The sequence below is a fragment of the Staurois parvus genome, unplaced genomic scaffold, assembly GCF_062004578.1.
Source record: "Staurois parvus isolate SC_StPar_1 unplaced genomic scaffold, SC_StPar_1.0 ptg000389l, whole genome shotgun sequence".
NCBI classification, from domain to species: Eukaryota; Metazoa; Chordata; class Amphibia; order Anura; family Ranidae; genus Staurois; species Staurois parvus.
In genome coordinates this window covers 1951073-1971279 of record NW_028318185.1, presented here as the reverse complement: position 1 = coordinate 1971279, position 20207 = coordinate 1951073, and the positions used below count along the sequence as shown (strand labels likewise).

At 42.4% G+C, this 20207-nt stretch overlaps 1 protein-coding gene across 1 annotated transcript in view; it reads right to left on the bottom strand.

The window, feature by feature from the left end:
• The window catches only part of EFR3A (EFR3 homolog A), a 270999-nt gene that overhangs the window by 144411 nt on the left and 106381 nt on the right, over positions 1–20207 (bottom strand). The window contains exons 5-7 of the mRNA XM_089685931.1: positions 19349–19499; positions 5076–5197; positions 1325–1474 (exon numbers count right to left, since the gene is read on the bottom strand). Coding sequence (XP_089542057.1) covers positions 1325–1474; positions 5076–5197; positions 19349–19499 — 423 coding nt within the window. The remainder of the gene's footprint in view (positions 1–1324; positions 1475–5075; positions 5198–19348; positions 19500–20207) is intronic.

Below are 20207 nucleotides of genomic sequence, written 5' to 3'. Positions count from 1 at the left end.
CTGCCTGATCGAAAGTAGTGCAAGGGCCTGCCTGATCGAAAGTAGCGCAAGGGCCTGCCTGATCGAAAGTAGCGCAAGGGCCTTCCTGATTGAAAGTAGCGCAAGGGCCTGCTTGATTGAAAGTAGCGCAAGGGCCTGCCTGACTGAAAGTAGCGCAAGGGCCTGCCTGATTGAAAGTATCGCAAGGGCCTGCCTGGTCAAAAGTAGTGCAAGGGCCTGCCTGATCGAAAGTAGTGCAAGGGCCTGCCTGATCGAAAGTAGTGCAAGGGCCTGCCTGATTGAAAGTAGTGCAAGGGCCTGCCTGACTGAAAGTAGTGCAAGGGCCTGCCTGACTGAAAGTAGTGCAAGGGCCTGCCTGATTGAAAGTAGAGCAAGGGCCTGCCTGATTGAAAGTAGAGCAAGGGCCTGCCTGACTGAAAGTAGAGCAAGGGCCTGCCTGACTGAAAGTAGTGCAAGGGCCTGCCTGATTGAATGTAGTGCAAGGGCCTGCCTGATTGAAAGTAGTGCAAGGGCCTGCCTGACTGAAAGTAGCGCAAGGGCCTTCCTGATTGAAAGTAGCGCAAGGGCCTGCTTGATTGAAAGTAGTGCAAGGGCCTGCCTGATCGAAAGTAGTGCAAGGGCCTGCCTGATCGAAAGTAGTGCAAGGGCCTGCCTGATTGAAAGTAGTGCAAGGGCCTGCCTGATTGAGAGTAGTGCAAGGGCCTGCCTGATTGAAAGTAGTGCAAGGGCCTGCCTGATTGAAAGTAGTGCAAGGGCCTGCCTGATTGAAAGTAGTGCAAGGGCCTGCCTGATTGAAAGTAGTGAAAGGGCCTGCCTGATTGAAAGTAGTGCAAGGGCCTGCCTGACTGAAAGTAGCGCAAGGGCCTTCCTGATTGAAAGTAGCGCAAGGGCCTGCCTGACTGAAAGTAGTGCAAGAGCCTGCCTGATCGAAAGTAGTGCAAGGGCCTGCCTGACTGAAAGTAGTGCAAGGGCCTGCCTGATCGAAAGTAGTGCAAGGGCCTGCCTGACTGAAAGTAGTGCAAGGGCCTGCCTGATTGAAAGTAGTGCAAGGGCCTGCCTGATTGAATGTAGTGCAAGGGCCTGCCTGATTGAAAGTAGTGCAAGGGCCTGCCTGATTGAAAGTAGTGCAAGGGCCTGCCTGATTGCATACAAATTGAAAGTGTTTAGGTTTGACCTCATAATAAATGGTTTTGGTAAATCTAAAGGAAAACTGTACAAGAAAGTTGTATAATGTATGGCCAGCCTTATTGGTTGCTCAGGAAAAGAACAACACCTGTGTTTTGACATAACAGCCCCGGTGTTCTTGTTCTCTTTAATCACATACCTGTCATTGTCCTCTATCTTCTGCATATTAAACAGCAATGATGGAACTATTTTATCCATGTGTTGCGGTTCCCAGATTGTCGCACGAAGCTCGTCATTTACAGTTTTACGGACAACGCCCTGGATCCCTCGAATTCCTGCAATTCTGATTCTACAAGAAAAGGTGGAATATAACCAACAGTTAATAGGGAAAGATAGGCTTTATTCGGGAGGCAATTCTACTAAATAATGAAAAATAACTAATAATAATAATAAAATGGACATCCTTGGATTATGTTTTGGGACAGGAGGCGCCTGTCTAAGTGTAGTAATAAAATTGTATTTAACAGCAAAGGATTAAAAACACTCACAAAGGAAGTAATAAAACAAGCTCATCTGTGTACATGAGAGATGACCGTTCCTCAGAACGTCCCTGTCTCTTTTCTTCTGTCCCTGCATACAGAGCTGGCTTGCCCCGAGGATGGCTGCCATCTTTGTGTGCTAAAAGGATTCCAGGCAGATTGCCTGAGAGACTCTTATAAGGACTTATTGTACACCAATGCATTTGCATACCCTGTTTTAAGTACTTGTATGCCAATATTGCCATTATCAGCTTTTACTTTATCATTTGTATCCTTTTCACTCTTACACCACTTTACTCCTGTGTGCCAGAGTTACTTGTTTTTTACTTGGATTATGTTTTATTATTTATTATTTCAGGTACTTATATAGCGCCGTCAAAATTACGCAGCGCTTTACATATATATTGTACATTCACATCAGTCCCTAACCCTCAAGGGGTGTACAATCTAAGGTCCCTAACTCACATTCATACATACACATACAAGGGCTAATTTAGAAAGGATCCAATTAATCTACCAGCATGTCTTTGGAGTGTGGGAGGAAACCGGAGTCCCCGGAGGAAACCCACGCAGGCACAGGGAGAACATGCAAACTCCAGGCAGGAGGTGCCGTGGCTGGGATTTGAACCAACGACCCTAGTACTGCCAGGCGGAAGTGCTCACCATTTAGCCACTGTGCTGGGTGTTGGGGTGTTACAAAAGAGGACCTTGCATCAAAAGCCAATGTCCACTTACAGCTGAACTCTGGGCAAACAGCTAAATACATTGATAAAAAACATATTTGAGAGCTATTTTACAGGCCAAAAAAATCTGTATTTCAGTGCATCCTGCCCTGAGATTTACCCAGCTCTGCCATACAGCACAGCCCTGTTTAGCAGTGGCAGAGACTAGAACTTTCTTCGATGCGGTTTTTCTTTCACATATAGGTCCACTCCCCCCACCCCTTCCTTGTGACTACGCATGTAAGGGCTCATGTACACTGCAGCTGATAAACTGACGTTTAGGAGCTGTTCAGCATTTTGTTTTCAGCAGCCCCTGAACTCACCCTAATGTTTTCCTATATGTCCATGTACACATCGTCATTTACAGGCAGTTGAGTTTACAGTCGATTTTTGAACGCAGAAAACTTGCGTTCAGCAGTTGATTTTATCAGCGTTTCAAACGCAAAACGCTTGTAGCTCTTCCAGTTCCCGATGCTGTCCAGAGTCTTTTTTCATCATGAAAAATGCATGCAAAGCGTTTTCAAGGTACTCAGATGGACAAAACACTGAAAACAGGATAATCCTACCAAGCATGTCACACATTGTAATGACCAATTTACACCTCAGACCTCTCCCACCCTTGGAAACAAAAGATATGTTAATGACCATTTGCACCGCAATTTCCTCATGAAGACCCCCTGCCAGGTGACCTTAATGACTCCCTCCACCAGACACCTTTCCCACCCTTGGAAACAAAAGAAATGTTAATGAGCAACTCACACCTAAGCTAATCTCAACACATACTGCTGTCTCTGCTTCTACTCTCTGTATTTCTCTGAAACAGTCTGAAATAGTTAATAATGTACCACTTTTTAGTGCATCCTGGGCATTTGGGATGTTCTCTTGTGCTTATCTTTAAAAAATGCTTCTAAACGCAAATAAAAGCATTATGCAACTGCGGCTAAACAGACGTTTTTTTAACCTACGTTTTCCAGCAGTCAGTTTCCATTGTTCAGAAGTGTCCCGTGTACATGGGGCCTAAAGAAGATTATGAGGTCACCTGCCGCTCTGCTCTCTCCTCTTACCAGCCTGCTCTTTGCACAGCAGCACAACTGCTCAGCTACTTGTGCTGCTTCTCCTCCCCTAGTCTGAGCTCTGCTGCATAGTGGACTACAACGGGCTGATGCCAGGTCATACTCAAGTACTTGCACTGCTTGCATTTAAGAGAAATGTAACAATGTATTAATGAGCCCAACTTTAACTTTTAAACTTCACACTTCACCGTGAAAAAAAGAAAATATTACATGTTAAGAAAAAAAAAATCCTAAATATACTTACCTTATATACTGGATTCAGTAGGTAGATCCTGGGAAAGCAGAGGATGCCAAATCCCATAAGAGATGCTGGGGCACTGTGTCAGATAATCTTGCAAGATTTAGCATCCTCAGCTCAGGATCTTGCCAAAATGTCTGTCAAGTCACCCTTGCCTAGGTGTCCCACAAGCAGAAGCTGGGATGTAAGGTACGTATATTTTAACTTTTTCACCTAATGTTTGATACTTTCTATATAATATACTGTAATGCTGCTTTTTTATACCATTGACATTGTGTACAACAACGTGTATACTTGGCTGGAGCTCAGTTCTATGCGTACTTTGCTCAGAGTTCGTTCTATCTGAAGTTTAACCCCTTGACGCCGTCACACAAATATGCAGCCTCACAGAACTGGGCTTTTTTCTGTGGGGCCGCATATTTGCGTACCTGTCTTTCTGCTGGGAGCGTGCCGTATGGCGTGCTCCCAGCACAAAGAACGCGGTGTCACTGAGAGCCCCGGGCCCCGTTCTAACGATCGGGACCCGGGACTCCCGATTCCGGGTCACATGATCGCTGTAATAGCCTCTGATTGGCTATCAGTGATCAGTCACTGTACAGCCCGGCACCCTTGTTTTTTTTTCTCTTTATGAATGGAGGACAGAGATATATTGTAGCTCTCTAACTCCTGGCATAGAAAGGAAAAAAAATGTTTGTAAAAAAAAAAAAAAAAAAAAGATAAATAAATATTAAAAAATAAAATAAAAAATAAAGAAAAATACCTAGATCAAGGTTTGATCTAGCTCAGTGCCAGGGTAAGTGTTTGGGCCAATGTCAGGGTCAAAGGTCAAGGTCTGGATGATTTTTTTTTTTGTTAAATTGGTATCAGTGTCAGTTAGTGTCAGTGTGTCTTAGGTAAAAAAAAAAAAAAAAAAAAGACAAAAACAAAATGCGCACTATTACTTCTGGGCTGTACTATAGGTACAAACAACAAATAACATACACATATATGGTATCGCTGTAATCGTCAAGAGCTGGAAAATTTATTTTGGGTTGTTCCTTGGTGGTAGGTTATGGTGGTAACAAGAAACACACAGCTAAATAAAAAAAAAATTTTATTTTTTTTTTTTTACTATTTTGGGCCAGTTTTCCTTTGATAATAACAAAAAAAAATCAGGAGCTATCCATTACCATTGACCACCAAATGAAAGCCCAATTTGTCCTAAAAAAAACAAGGTATAATTCACCTGGATGCACAAAGTAGTTGTGATGATATATACGGTTTTACTAACACATGTCAACGTTGCAGAATTGTGCTTAGGCATTTAGATTTGTTTTACCCTTAGGCGTGAAGGGGTTAATAAGTGTTATGTGAAAGGGAACTTCTGCTTTCAACTTACTCGGTCTGCACTTCAGGGTCGCTATGACAGGAGTGGCACATTGCACTGAATCGAGAGACAAAGAAGTCGTAGCGTCTGTGATAGGAGGGGGTGTCCTCTTCAATGTTCGCAAACTTGACAAACTAAAAGGAGAAGACAGAACATTTAGTAAAGGATGTTCAGATGGAATGTCTGGGGATACACAAGACTTCAAAAATATATTTGTACACAAGCTTGAGTACATTGTGACAGTGCTGCTTAACCTCCCTGGCGGTCTGATTCTTTCCGATTTTTGGTGCTGAAAGCGGTACCATTTTTTTGCATGGAAATATGTAGTTTTTTATTGTAGGCTGTAATAACTCACTGAAATCTGTCCGAGCAAGAGTCTAGTAAACATTCCGGGTAGGATAAAACTTGAAACACAAAATCATAAATTATAATTTAATAAATAATCATAAAAAATAATAATATAATAATAAATGTAATTTAATAATATAATCAAACCAAAAACACTGAAATTTGAAATACAGAGGCAAATTGGCACATCGCTGAGCAAAGTCGCAAAATCGTTTTCAGTGTCTGATGACGAATTTCCCCCACGAATCATTATCACTCAATTCTGCAAGTGGTTCTGATTTACTATCGCTGTTCTAAAACCGCTTTTGACCTAAAGGGACGCTTTTTGGACGCCATGGACTTTTCTAAGTTTCCAGGCAGAAGGAACATTCAAAATGCAGGCAGGGCACAGGACAAAGCAGTAGGGTCAAAATATATGTGAAATGCATTGAAACAGCAATGACAGCAAAAATGTCATTCACAGGGACTGGAACCCGGAAGACAGATGCCGGCATCGGCCGGAGGAGATGGCCGGGGACGCTGCAGGGGACACATCGCGGGAGCGAAGGACAAGGTAAGTGCTGCAGGGACCCCCTGGGCAACGCCGCATGGTAAGTCCGAGTGTAGCTCGGGGTTACCGCTCTTGGTATAGAAATTTTACCCCGAGCTACACTCGGGAATACCGCTAAGGAGGTTAAAGAGACCCCGGTCCCCCGTATGTATTTTATACATGTTATTTGCCTGTAAAGCTTCCCTTGTGTAGACATTGAAAAGATCGCACCACAGTAGAGCGACTCGAAAATCCCAATGGAGCACGTCACCACATTTGTAATCCATTGATTACTTCCTCTAGCCCAGTGTTTCTCAACTCCAGTCCTCATGGACCCCCAACAGGTCATGTTTTCAGGATTTCCCTCAGATGAAACAGCTGTGGTAATTACTAAGGCAGTGAAACTGATCAAATCACCTGTGCAAAATAATGGAAATCCTGAAAACATGACCTGTTGGGGGTCCATGAGGACTGGAGTTGAGAAACACTGCTCTAGCCCCACAACTGAAAGTCCATAGCTCCATTCAGATCCAGGGCTAGGTTTGTAAACAATGCAAACATTTGTGCACCACTTGTGCTTACAATACACTTCAGGTATCATTGCAAACATTTAATATATGCACATTTCGGTGTGCTCGCATTGATTCAATTTTTGAAAAACCGTGAACTATGCCTATGTGACAGTCTGTCTGGCACCCCAACTGGGTGCCTCCACCAGAAAGCGGCTTCCTCGCCACTGGAACAAGGTATTATAGCTGGGAATTGCACCCAAGAACTAAACAACGCTAGCTTAGGACATCTAGTCATACAGATATAACCAGCCCTTTGAGCGCAACTATAATGCTGCTGCAGACCGCGATTAAATGGAGTTTGACATCCCTGTTGTAAAACAACCCATTCAGTTTAAAATAAAAAAAAGCCACAAATATTATAAACTGCTTCTTTTTTTACTAAGTGACCACATACCCTCTGTTTTCAGCTGCATAAGGGACTTAGAGAGGAGGGGTGGAGAGAAGCAGTACACCGACCATCCCAGTGAATGACTGTGCAGGGGGTGGGCATGTCAGCACAAGTCTAAGCACTGAAGGACAGGCAGGCTCTATCCAAGCACAGACAGAAAACTGACCACGCTGGGAAAGATGTGCTTCCATGCCTAGTGTGGTCAGTTTGAAAAAGGAAAGCAGAGGGACTGGCAGGAACACAAGGAATTTCACACAAAGGAAGAAAAACAAAGAGAACAGGATACTTTTTGACACAAGTACATGGTACAGCATATACACATCTGGAATATGAAATTTTGGGGTAATATGTTCTTTAGGGAGCTTTAGGGTCCTTGCTCTACCTCAGAAGAAGTGCGTGCGCACGAAAGGAGCCTGTGGACGCCGTTGACACTACGCCGCCGGTGCCATGTGGAGGCCCGGCGGCCACCTATAATTTTAAGAGGGTCAGTGGGTCACTTTCACTTGCCACCTGATTATATGTTTTACTTGTTTTTTTTAAATAAATTGAAGTAATATACTACACTATGAGTATCTCTGTGTTCTCTGTGAGGGGTCTTTCTCCCAATTTCACAGCCACAGAGTGATTTCAATCCCAGCCCTGGTTCCATTGAAGAGGAATATCCTAGCCTGGGAGCTTCCTGACCTGCAGGATTTTGTTTTCCCACTAGAGGGCGGTATCGTCATCCATTTCAGCACATATCCATTTTCTGACCAGAGGGAGAGAGGGGAATCTCCAGGATTTCTTACACACATGCGTACTTTAAATGCGCTTCTGGTTAGTTTGCATTCTTTCCATTGGCACTGGGAATTAATGAGCACCTTTTCAGGACTATTATTGTGTTGATTTGCATGATTTGATCATTTTACAGCGCTGCATTTTTCTATGTATATAGATTATTAGACAGTTTTACTATACCAGTTCCGATCTGTCTCTCTAAACTAGCACTGCGACAGAAAGAAAAACCTGAGCCCAACCACCTGTTGTAGTGAAATTTTGTCTCATCTTCAGTGATAAATCGGTCTCAGATCTATGACAGACTGCCAGGGATAGAGGGGCAGGGGTCAAAAACACACAGAAAATTGCTGCATAGACTTTGCTAAATGAGCAGCAGCCTGATTTGGATTCAATTATGTCACCAGTTTGTTTGATCGATGTCCCTAATGTATCCTTCCACTTGTATATGCAGAGTTGTCATAAGCTGAGATACTAAATGCACAGTATATGGAAATTTTACATTTTTAACATTCAAAATTGGACATGCTATTACGGTTTCAATGAAAGACGTCATACTTCATCTAAAATACATTTGTCATTTGGAACAAGTTATCAAGGTCACAATGTATGCCAACAGGCATTGCAAGATACCCGCACATACTTGTTATTCAAGAAATCCCCTGTAAATCCCAGGATCTCTAAACTTTGGTATCCTCAGTGTGCAGAGATCAAACGATTTATAGATCAGGCACACCTCCTGCATCCCACAATGGGATATACATTGAATTCATCTTCTGAATGACATTTAATGTGTGTGTCTGGCCCGCAGGCCAAAGTACTGGGTGTCATTCTGGACCCCAACCTATCCTTCCAGCCCCAAGTCCAATCACTAACAAACTCGTGCAGACTCCACCTCCGCAACATCGCCAAAATCCGCACGTTCCTAACCCCAGAAACCACTAAACAGCTCATCCACTCTCTCATCATATCACGACTCGACTACTGCAACTCCCTCCTCACTGGCCTGCCTCACCGCTGGCTATCCCCGCTTCAGTCGATCCCGAATACGACAGCCAGACTCATTCACCTTACCAACAGCTCCGTTTCCGCCACCCCCCTCTGCCAATCCCTCCACTGGCTTCCAATTGCACAACGGATCAAATTCAAAATCCTAACACTGACGTACAAAGCTGTCCACCATACTGCCCCGAACTACATCACCGACCTAATATCCAAGTACCGCCCAGCACGCACACTCCGCTCCTCACAAGACCTCCTTCTCTCTAGTTCCCTGGTCTCCTCCTCCCATGCCCGCCTCCAGGACTTCTCCAGAGTGTCACCCATCCTCTGGAACTCCCTACCCCAATCCATCAGACTATCACCTACTCTCCTCTCCTTTAGGCACACCCTGAAAACCCATCTCTTCAGGGAAGCCTACGCCACCCCCTGCTAATTGCTGACCTCCTCCACTTCTCCTACCACCCCATCCCCCACAGCTATCTCCTCCTGTAACACTATCTGGGTACTTCAGTTTCCTCCCACACTCCAAAGACGTGCTAGTAGGTGAATTGGCTCCTGTCTAAACTGTCCCTAGCATGTGTATGTATGAATGTGAGTTAGGGACCTTAGATTGTACACCCCTTGAGGGTTAGGGACTGATGTGAATGTACAATATATATGTAAAGCGCTGCATAAAAGTACCTGAAATAAAATAAATAAATAATAACTCCGATGTGGGTGCTCGGGAATTTCATCATCCTGGCCAGGGCGAGGGACCTCAAGAATTTTGCTCCACTCCAGAAGTGAATTTTGGAGAGTTTAGTTCTACTTTAACATGTTAATCACTTCAATACCGGGCACTTTTACCCCCTTCCTGCTCAGGCCAATTTTCAGCTTTCAGCGCTGTCGCACTTTGCATGACAATTGCACAACTCATACAACACTGTATCCAAACTACATTTTTATCATTTTATTCACACAACTAGAGCTTTCACTTGGTGGTGTTTAAGCACCACTGGGTTTTTCATTTTTTGCTAAATCAACAAAAAAAAACCCCAAAAATTTGTTTGAGGTACACAGCCGGTGACAGATCTTGCCACAGCACGGCCCTGCGCGATCCGGGAAAGACGTTATGTGACGCCCACCCAGATCGATGATAGTCCCACTGGGCTGTCATTTTGCTATTGGCTGGGAACAGGTTAAAGCTTATATGAGATTTTAGCATTTGGGTTTACATATTTTATTCACAAAAAAAAAAAAAAATTAAGCTGCTCCAAATATCACCCACAATCCTCAGCGTTAGCATGCAGGTGCTCACTCCTCCAATGTCCGCCCCTTCAACACTCCGTTCATCAAAGTTCAGGAGCAGCAAACCACTTTGAAGGGTAAAATTAAAGCGGAATTCAAGCCTAACACTAACTATTCTAAAAAATGTTTCCTCAGCCCACCTGACTACCCTGTAAAAAAAAAAAAAAAAAAAAAAGAAAAAGATCTGCAAATTTACACTTTTTTGTCAGTCCACTCCAGTCATGTGATCCTACAGCTCTGACCTCCCTACATCAGTGAACAGATGATGCAGGGAAGAGGAGGGAGTGCCACCAACTAGGACATGGGAGCCTATGGGTGACGTCAAGTCTCCCAGACTTCCCAGTCATTACTCAGCAAAGGGAACATGACATGAAAAATATTTAGACAGAATAAAGGTGAATAAAGCACCTAGACCGGATGGCATACACCCACGGGGCCTTAAAGAATTGAGCTCTGTCATTCCAAAGCCATTGTTTCTAATTTTTAGGGACTCTTTAATGACTGGCATAGTACCACTGGATTGGCGTAAGGCCAATGTGGTGCCAATATTTAAAAAGGGATCAAAATCTTTACCAAGTAATTACAGACCTGTTAGTTTAACTTCTATAGTTGGGAAGATACCGGAGAGTTTAATAAAAGACCACACAGATGAGTTCTTACTGGAAAAAAATATTTTAAACAACAGAAAGCATGGATTCATGAAAGACAGAAGTTGTCAAACAAATCTGATTTCTTTTTATGAGGAGGTGAGTAAAACCTTGGACAGAGGGGTGGCGGTGGACGTGGTATACTTGGACAGAGGGGTGGCGGTGGACGTGGTATACTTGGACAGAGGGGTGGCGGTGGACGTGGTATACTTGGACAAAGGGGTGGCGGTGGACGTGGTATACTTGGACAGAGGGGTGGCGGTGGACGTGGTATACTTGGACAGAGGGGTGGCGGTGGACGTGGTATACTTGGACAGAGGGGTGGCGGTGGACGTGGTATACTTGGACAGAGGGGTGGCGGTGGACGTGGTATACTTGGACAGAGGGGTGGCGGTGGACGTGGTATACTTGGACAGAGGGGTGGCGGTGGACGTGGTATACTTGGACAGAGGGGTGGCGGTGGACGTGGTATACTTGGACAGAGGGGTGGCGGTGGACGTGGTATACTTGGACAGCGGGGTGGCGGTGGACGTGGTATACTTGGACAGAGGGGTGGCGGTGGACGTGGTATACTTGGACAGAGGGAGGGGGGTAGAAAGCTCCATATATCTCAAAAAATTATTAAAATATCATTTGGGTACAGTGTTGCATGACTGAATAATCGGGAGGATATTGGGTGAACAATCTGTGCCTATACTGAGCAGTAAAGTTCATTTTACCCTTTGGAAGTGGTGTGTGGCTCCAAAACTTTGTTGAACACATTGGGTTCACAAATATTTTAATATTTCATCACTTGAAGACCGAAAAGTATCAGGACCGAGTTCAATTAGGCAACAGATGCAGACCAGACTATAGCATGGTTTGTTGCCTATACACAAGTCTAGTTATGGACTGGTCTGGGATAAGGCTACTTAGCATTGCCAACAATTATTATATTTCTTTAGTGAACATTTTATAGTAAGCTGTAGATATCAGTGGAGAGCTGCTGTGAAAGCTCCAAGGCAACAAGCTCAGCTTGAACATTCCTAGCCAAGCACAACAAATTATTTAACAGCCTGCGCAGACACAACTGAACAATAGCGGGTAATAAATACCCTTTACAAAGTGTATTATCTCCTTGTCCACTCTCATACCATCGAGCTTGTCAGAGGGATGGAGATACACTTTAACCACTGACTTTTCAAACCCATCCTAACGCTTATTCATTACAAAGATCCAAGCCGATAAAACTAACAATTTCTTTTGGTGCCTCAATCCAGCTTCTTATAACAGAGAAACAGGAGCTTAAAAATAGCTCTGGGAGCGATTAGAGAGATAACATCAAACAGAGCTCGGCTTGCCAAGAGGACGACAATCTTGACCTACTTTTTTTTTGCAAGATGAGTATTTTATGAATATTTTACGGAACGGAAAGTGGAATCTAAATAAAGATGCAGTTTTGTGCTGAAGACTGACAGCCAAGAATATACAGTTATTGTACCACAAAGAGGCTTGAAGTCATCAGATCACCGGAGCTAAAATGTAGAAGGCGCTGTACAGTGTTAAAATAATGAGGAAAGAAAAACAAGTGTTAAAGAAGACTACTTTGAAAAAAAAAAAATGAGTACAGTAGTTCTGCCTCCAATATCCAGGATATGCACTGAACTTCTTTATAGGTGTTATGTTTTAGAGATATAGAATTATACACGATATGGCCAAATGTTTGTGACCATCACTACTAAATAGGCTTGTTCGACATATGCAGGCCATAGATGGGTCGAACATCAGCCGATTTCTCGGGAAGAAGAAAGAAGAAAGAAGGAGAGGAAGAGGAGGAAAAGGAGGAAGAGGGAGGAGGGAGGAAGAGGAGGAAGAAGAGGAAGAAGAAGAAGAGGAGGAAGAAGAGGAAGAGGAGGAAGAGGAGGAGGAGGAGGAGGAGGAAGAGGAAGAGGAGTAAGAGGAAGAAGAGGAGGAAGAGGAAGAGGAGTAAGAGGAGGAAGAGGAGGAAGAAGAGGAAGAAGAAGAGGAGGAAGAAGAGGAAGAAGAAGAAGAAGAGGAAGAAGAAGAAGAAGAGGAAGAAGAAGAAGAGGAAGAAGAAGAGGAAGAGGAAGAGGAAGAAGATGAATTCCAGTACGCTATTATATTTGACATGAAAAAGTACTGCGGTTGCAACAATGTATCTATTTGTATCCGAATAAAAACATCTGTATCGGAAATGGATACAAATAGATACGATGTTGCATCCGCCATAGTTTTTAATGTCAAATATAATAGCGGAGCTCTCTGCAGGGACAGAAGTAATTAAATGACGGCCGTAGACGGGACAAAAATCGGCCGGTTTTTTACCGTTGGTGGTAACGTCGGCCTATTGAACGACCAAACCTGTGGGCACTAATATAGAGCTGGCCCGCTCTTTTGTGGCAATAAACAGTCTCCACTAATCTGGGAAGACTTTCCACAAGATTTTAGAGCCCTAGCACCCAACCTGAGGTCCTCGAACTTTCAGCATAGCCCTTGGGGCTCCTTCACTCACTAATCTGTTTTCCCTATTGCTTTGTTATTGCAGTCTCGAGTGTTGTGTCTCCAGTCTATGACTGAAACATGTTACCAGTCATCAACTCTGGAATTCACTTCCAAGGAACATCTCTAATCTCATTCAAATCTAATTCTTTAGACAAGCTTTCACTTAATGGTCCCTTTTTTTCCTTTTGTTTTATGCTGTGTATTTCTTGTTTTTGTTCTTTGTAAAGCGCTTTGAGAAGATACCTTCAAAGGCGCTATATAAAATAAAGTTAATTGTTATTATTATTATGAACAACTATCATGTTCACAGACTCCGGCAGTCTCCCAAGCATTTCCATAGTCTCTGACCATCTCTTGTATCATGTCCATAGTCTCTGACCATCTTTTGTATAATACCCACAGTCATTGACCATCTTTTGTATAATACCCAGCCATTAACCATCTCTTCTATCATGTCCATAGTCCCTGACCATCTCCTTCATAATACCCATAGTCATTGATCATTTTCTGTATCATGTCCATAGTCTCTGACCATCTGTTGTATAATACCAGTCATTGACCATCTGATGTATAATACCCAGTCAATGACTATCTTTTGTAGAATACCCACAGTCATTGACCATCTTTTGTATAATACCCAGCTATTGACCATCTTGTGTATAATACCCAGCTATTTACCATCGTTTGTATAATACCCAGTCATTGACCATCTTTTGTATAGTACCCAGTCATTGACCATCTTTTGTATAGTACCCAGTCATTGACCATCTTTTGTACCCAGTTATTTACCATCTTTAATACCAATCTTTAATACCCAGTCATTTACCATCGTTTGTATAATACCCAGTCATTGACCATCTGTTGTATAATACCCAGTCATTGACCATCTGTTGTATAATACCCAGTTATTTACCATCTTTTGTATAGTACCCAGTTATTGACCATCTTTTGTAGAATACCAGGTCATTAATCACATTTTGTATAGTACCCAGTCATTGACCATCTTTTGTATAGTACCCAGTCATTGACCATCTTTTGTATAGTACCCAGTCATTGACCATCTTTTGTATAGTACCCAGTCATTGACCATCTTTTGTATAGTACCCAGTCATTGACCATCTTTTGTATAATACCCAGTCATTGACCATCTTTTGTATAGTACCCAGTCATTGACCATCTTTTGTATAGTACCCAGTCATTGACCATCTTTTGTATAGTACCCAGTCATTGATCATATTTTGTATAATACCCAGTCATTGACCATCTTTTGTATAGTACCCAGTCATTGACCATCTTTTGTATAGTACCCAGTCATTGACCATCTTTTGTATAGTACCCAGTCATTGACCATCTTTTGTATAGTACCCAGTCATTGACCATCTTTTGTATAGTACCCAGTCATTGACCATCTTTTGTATAGTACCCAGTCATTGATCATATTTTGTATAATACCCAGTCATTCATCATATTTTGTATAATACCCAGTCATTGGCCATCTTTTGTATAGTACCCAGTCATTGACCATCTTTTATATAATACCCAGTCATTGATCATATTTTGTAGAATACCCAGTCATTGACCATCTTTTGTATAGTACCCAGTCATTGACCATCTTTTGTATAATACCCAGTCATTGGCCATCTTTTATATAATACCCAGTCATTGATCATATTTTGTATAATACCCAGTCATTGACCATCTTTTGTATAGTACCCAGTCATTGACCATCTTTTGTATAGTACCCAGTCATTGGCCATCTTTTGTATAGTACCCAGTCATTGGCCATCTTTTGTATAGTACCCAGTCATTGGCCATCTTTTGTATAGTACACAGTCATTGACCATCTTTTGTATAGTACCCAGTCATTGACCATTTCTTCTATCATGTCCATAGTCCCTGACCAGCTCTTGTATAATACAGAAATTGACCATTTCTTCTATCATATCCATAGTCTCTGACCATCACTTGTATAATACCCACGATCATTGACAATCTCTTGTATCATGTCTGCAGTCTCTCTATCTTGTATCATGCCCATGGTCTTTGACTATATCCTGTTGTGTCCCTGCTGTCTCAGAGATTGAATATTCACTGAGTTTTATGTGCAGTCCTTTGGCGATGGTGGGGGCCACACTTGAGACCCTCCATATTAAGAAACACTGCCTACCACTGTTTTACAGTGTAGAATAGAAAAAGTGCTTTCACACCTCTGAAAGGCTCTGCTGAAGGAGTGACAGCCCTGAAATGCATTGTCCCTACTTTGCAGTCAGATGTATGAAACAGGTGAAACTTTAAAAGCCTCGACCTGACCATACCTGTTTGGGAGGCCTGACTGTGAATTATTCTATGCGGTCATAGATACAGACAGCGGGACTCAGTCCCAACCCCCGCGTCACTGGCTTTGATTGACAGCAGCCGGAACCATTGCCTTAGCAAGGCCTGCGAGACCTGAAAATGAGGGGAAAGAAGAGCTGCAGACACACAGTACTGGACCGAATGAGGTCTCAGGTAATTATAAGGGGGTTACTACCACCTAAAAATGTTTTACTTAAATGCAAGTAATGCATTATGGTAAGAAAATGTTTAGACTTTAAAACCACTTTAAGTGGTTTTATAATGTCCAAATATTTTATTTATTACAGGTGTATTTAGTGCTGACAGTTTACGCATCACTTTACATATTTTGTACCTTCACATCAGTCTAGGAGCCAACAACCATTCCAGCATGTCCCATGGAGTGTGGGAGAAATCCAAACTACCGGGAGGAAGCCCTCGCAAGCAATAACTGCCTGAGATTTCACAAATGAAACCATACCAGATCACCATTTTTTCCAAACTTCTCAGAAGATTAGCAGTTCATGCCACAGACAGGGAGGTCTGTTATACCCATGGAAGCACAGGGAGAAAATGCAACCTCCATGCAGTTAGTGTCAAGGTTGGGATTCAAACCCATGAACGTAGTGCTGCAAGGCAGACGTGCTAACCACTGGGCTTAGGAAAATAAGACACCTTGCCCGGACTTCTGTTTTTTATATGTGAAACACCTCCCTGTCTGTTGAGTAAGCTGAGAAGTTTGGACATAAAATGGTGATCGTGACTTTATAGATACCCGGGGATTTCACTGTACAACGTTAACCACTTGCCCGCCAAAGGATTTACCCCTCTTCCTGACCAGGCCATTTTTTGCGTTACGGTGCTGCGTTACTTTAACTGACAATTGTGCGGTCATGCAACGCTGCACCCAAATGAAATTTACGTCCTTTTTTTCCCACGAATTAAGCTTTCTTTTGGTGGTATTTGATCGCCTGTGCATTTTTTTTATTTTTTGCACTGTAAAAAAAATTAAAAAGACCGGCAATTTTAAGAAAAAAAAAACCCCAGTATGTTTGACTTTTTGCTATTAAACATGTCCAGAAAAAAAATCAAATTTAGTCATAAATTTACGCCAAAATGTACTCTGCTAAAAAAAAAAATCCCAATACGTGTAAATGTATTTGGTTTACGTGAAAGTTATAGCGTTTACAAATGGCGGTATATATACTGGGATTTTTTTTTTAATTTTTACTAGTAATGGCGGCAGTCAACAACTTATAGCGGGACTGCGGCGGGCATTCTGATACTGGGGGAACTTATCTGGTGTCACTGACATCTCCAGTGACACCAATACAGTCATCAGTGCTAATAAAAGCATTAACACTTTACTAATGGCACTGGCCAGGAAGGAGTTAACATGTGGGGCGATCAAATGGTTAACTGTGTCCTGTGTTAGTGCTTCACTGTAAGCACACTGCTTTGCATGGCTGTGCTATGCACAGCCATGCAAAGCAGTGTGCAGGAGCTGACAGGGGAGAGAACTGTAATGTTTACAAACAAGTTTCTCCCCCGTCGGAGACGCTCGGCAATCACCGGGCACCGGCGAGTAATCACAGGCCAGGACTCGGTGACTGACAGCCGAGGCCGTGAATGGCGGCGCGGGTAGGGAGCGCACGCACCCCCTACCCAGAACTGCAAAAACGCGTATATATACACGTGATTTTGTGCGCCCGTGCCGCCTTGTAGCAGTATTTCTGCTATAGGGCAGACGGGAAGCAGTTAATGAAGTATCTGGCAGTTATTGATAGTGCCATCAAATTTGATTTTGAGAAAGATTTTGGTGTGTGAATAGAAATGTGTGCTCATTCTGCCAAATGAGTTTGTGTGAGGTCAGATACTGACGCTGGTAGAGAAGGCCAGACTCATAATTCATTTCATCCAAGAGGTGTGCAGTAAGGTTGAGGTCAAGGCTTGGTGCAAACCACTCTAGTTCCTCCACACCAAACCATGTCTTTATGGAGCTGTGCACAGGGGTACAGTCTTGCTGGAACAGAAAAAGACTTTCGCCAAACTGTTGCCATAAGGTGTATGCTAACAGAAAACTCCACTGAAACCCGAATGGAAATTTGGAAAGAAATACCCAACAAGCTCATATAGGTGAGATGGTCAGGTGTCCACAAACATTCAGTCATACAGCATAGTCAGGTTATCGTCAATATTTTGGCATTCTGAAAATTGTTTCCGTATGTTGCTTTCAGCTTTATACATTAGCACAAAAGGACAATTTTACACAGTTAGCAAGACTGAAAATAAAAAGAAATCCTTGATCAAGACAAAAATAAACACACCTTACATCTGCATAACTCTAAATCCACAATTGATACAGAAGAAATTTAAATAAAAACCCTATAAAGTGTGATACTATTAGCTACAACAGAAAAGCACTCTTTCTGTATTCACTGGCGCTCCCAGCACAAAGACCACGGTGTCACTGAGAGCCCCGGGACCCGTTCTAACGATCAGGACCTGGGACTCCCGATTCCAAGTCGGGTGATCGCTGTGATAGCCTCTGATTGGCTATCACAGTGATCAGTCACTGTGCAGCCCGGCCCCCTTGTTTTTTCACTCTCTATGAATGGAGAAGAGAGATACATTGTATCTCTCTAACTCCTGACATAGAGAGATAAAAAAAATGTTTGTAAAAAAAAAAAAAAAAAAAGATAAATAAAGAAATCTTAAAAAAAATAAAAGGAAAAATAAAGAAAAATACCCAGATCAAGGTTTGATCTAGTTCAGTGCCAGGGATAGTGTTTGGGTCAAGGTCAGGATTTAAAAAAAAAAAATTGGTGTCAGTTAGCGTTAATGTCAGTGTCAGTGTGTTTTAGGTAAAAAAAAAAAAAAAGACAAAAACAAAATGCGCACTATTGTTTCTAGACTGTACTACGGGTAAAAACAACAAATAACATACACATATATGGTATCACTGTGATCGCCAAGAGCTGGAGAATGTATTTTGGGTTGTTCTATGGAGGTAGGTTATGGTCGTAACAAGAAACACAGAGCTACATTAAAAAAAAACTATTTTTTTTTACTATTTTGGGCCAGTTTTCCTTTGATAATAAAAAAAAATTAGAAGCTATCCATTACCATTTACCACCAAATGAAAGCCCAATTTCTCCTAAAAAAATCAAGGTATAATCCACCTGGATGTACAAAGTAGTTGTGATGATATGTACAGTTTTACTAACACATGTCAACGTTGCAGAATTGTGCTTAGGCATTTAGATTTGTTTTACCCTTAGGCGTGAAGGGGTTAATAGGCATTTCTGGGAATCCTGTCTTGTCTTACCACACCTGGGGTTCCAACAACCAGCCCCTACGTCATTGCAGGACTCAACAGTGATAAAGAGATTAGTTTATAGAATTACAATACAAGGCAGGGGACACTGGCCACATGGGACACATCCGACACTCATGGAAATATCAAATGCCAAAGAGACTGACGCAAGCTGCAGCACTGGAACACAATGGAGCTAATAGATACATGACCTACAATACCTCCTCTAATACAAGGCATCTTCCTCTAGTAATGTTTGCTACCCTGACAGAGTTGTTTAATGTGACATTTTCGGCACAAGCAGATTTCATTGATAAAAACTAGAAAATGCTCTTTGGAACACCTTCCTAAAGGTACAGGTTTTTAAAAGTAGAGAAATTGCCTTTCAATGCATGTGACATTTTTTTTCATGAAAATAGAGCTCCAATGATCTAGAGTGCCAGCCTTTACTTGGATGCCCCACAGATTACTTTATGGTTGTGCAAGACCCTGTGTATACACATGGAACATTCAAGGGCATTTCCATTCCACTGAACATTGTGTCATCTAAGATAAGAGAAGAAGGAACTGCAAATTGACTACTTACAGAATTTGTTCCATAGACCTGGAGCTTGGGTTCTCCGGACTCCAGAAGCTTGGCCACCATATGCAGAAAACTCTCCACAAACGGTTTGATGCTCTGGGAGTGGCAGGCCATAAGTAGCTGATCCAGGGCCTCCATTGCAATGAAGACATTGCTGAAAATACAAACATGTATTTTACCAACTAGACATCATGGGACAGAATCGTTTTTATACAGTGGTGAAAATTATTATTTGATCACCTGCAGATTTTGTAAGTTTGTCCACTTACAAAGAAATGAAGGGTCTATAATTTTTTTTATCATAGGTGTATTTTAAATGATAGAGACAGAATATCAACCAAAAATCCAGAAAAAACACATGATACAAATGTTATAAATTGAGTTGCAGTTCAGTAAGTAAAAACAATTTGATCCCCTAGCAAAACATGACTTTGTACTTGTTGGAGAAACCCTTGCTGGCAAGCACAGAGTAAGACAGTTCTTGTAGTTGATTACCAGGTTTGCACACATCTCAGGAGGGATTTTGGTCCACTCTTCTTTACAGATCTTCTCTAAACCCTTAACGTTTCTTGGCTGTTGCTGGTAACTCAGTTTCAGCTCCCTCCATAAATTGTCTATAGGATTAAGGCCTGGAGACAGGCTAAGCCACTCCATGACCCTAATGTGCTTTTTGTTAAGCCACTCCTTTGCTGCCTTGGCAGTATGTTTTGGGTCATTGTCATGCTGGAAGACCCATCCATGACCCATCTTCAGTGTTCTGGCAGAGGGAAGAAGGTTCTCATCCAAGATTTTACAATACATGGCCCTGTCCATTGGTCCCTCAATGTCGCAAAGTCAGCCTGTACCTTTAGCAGAGAAACAG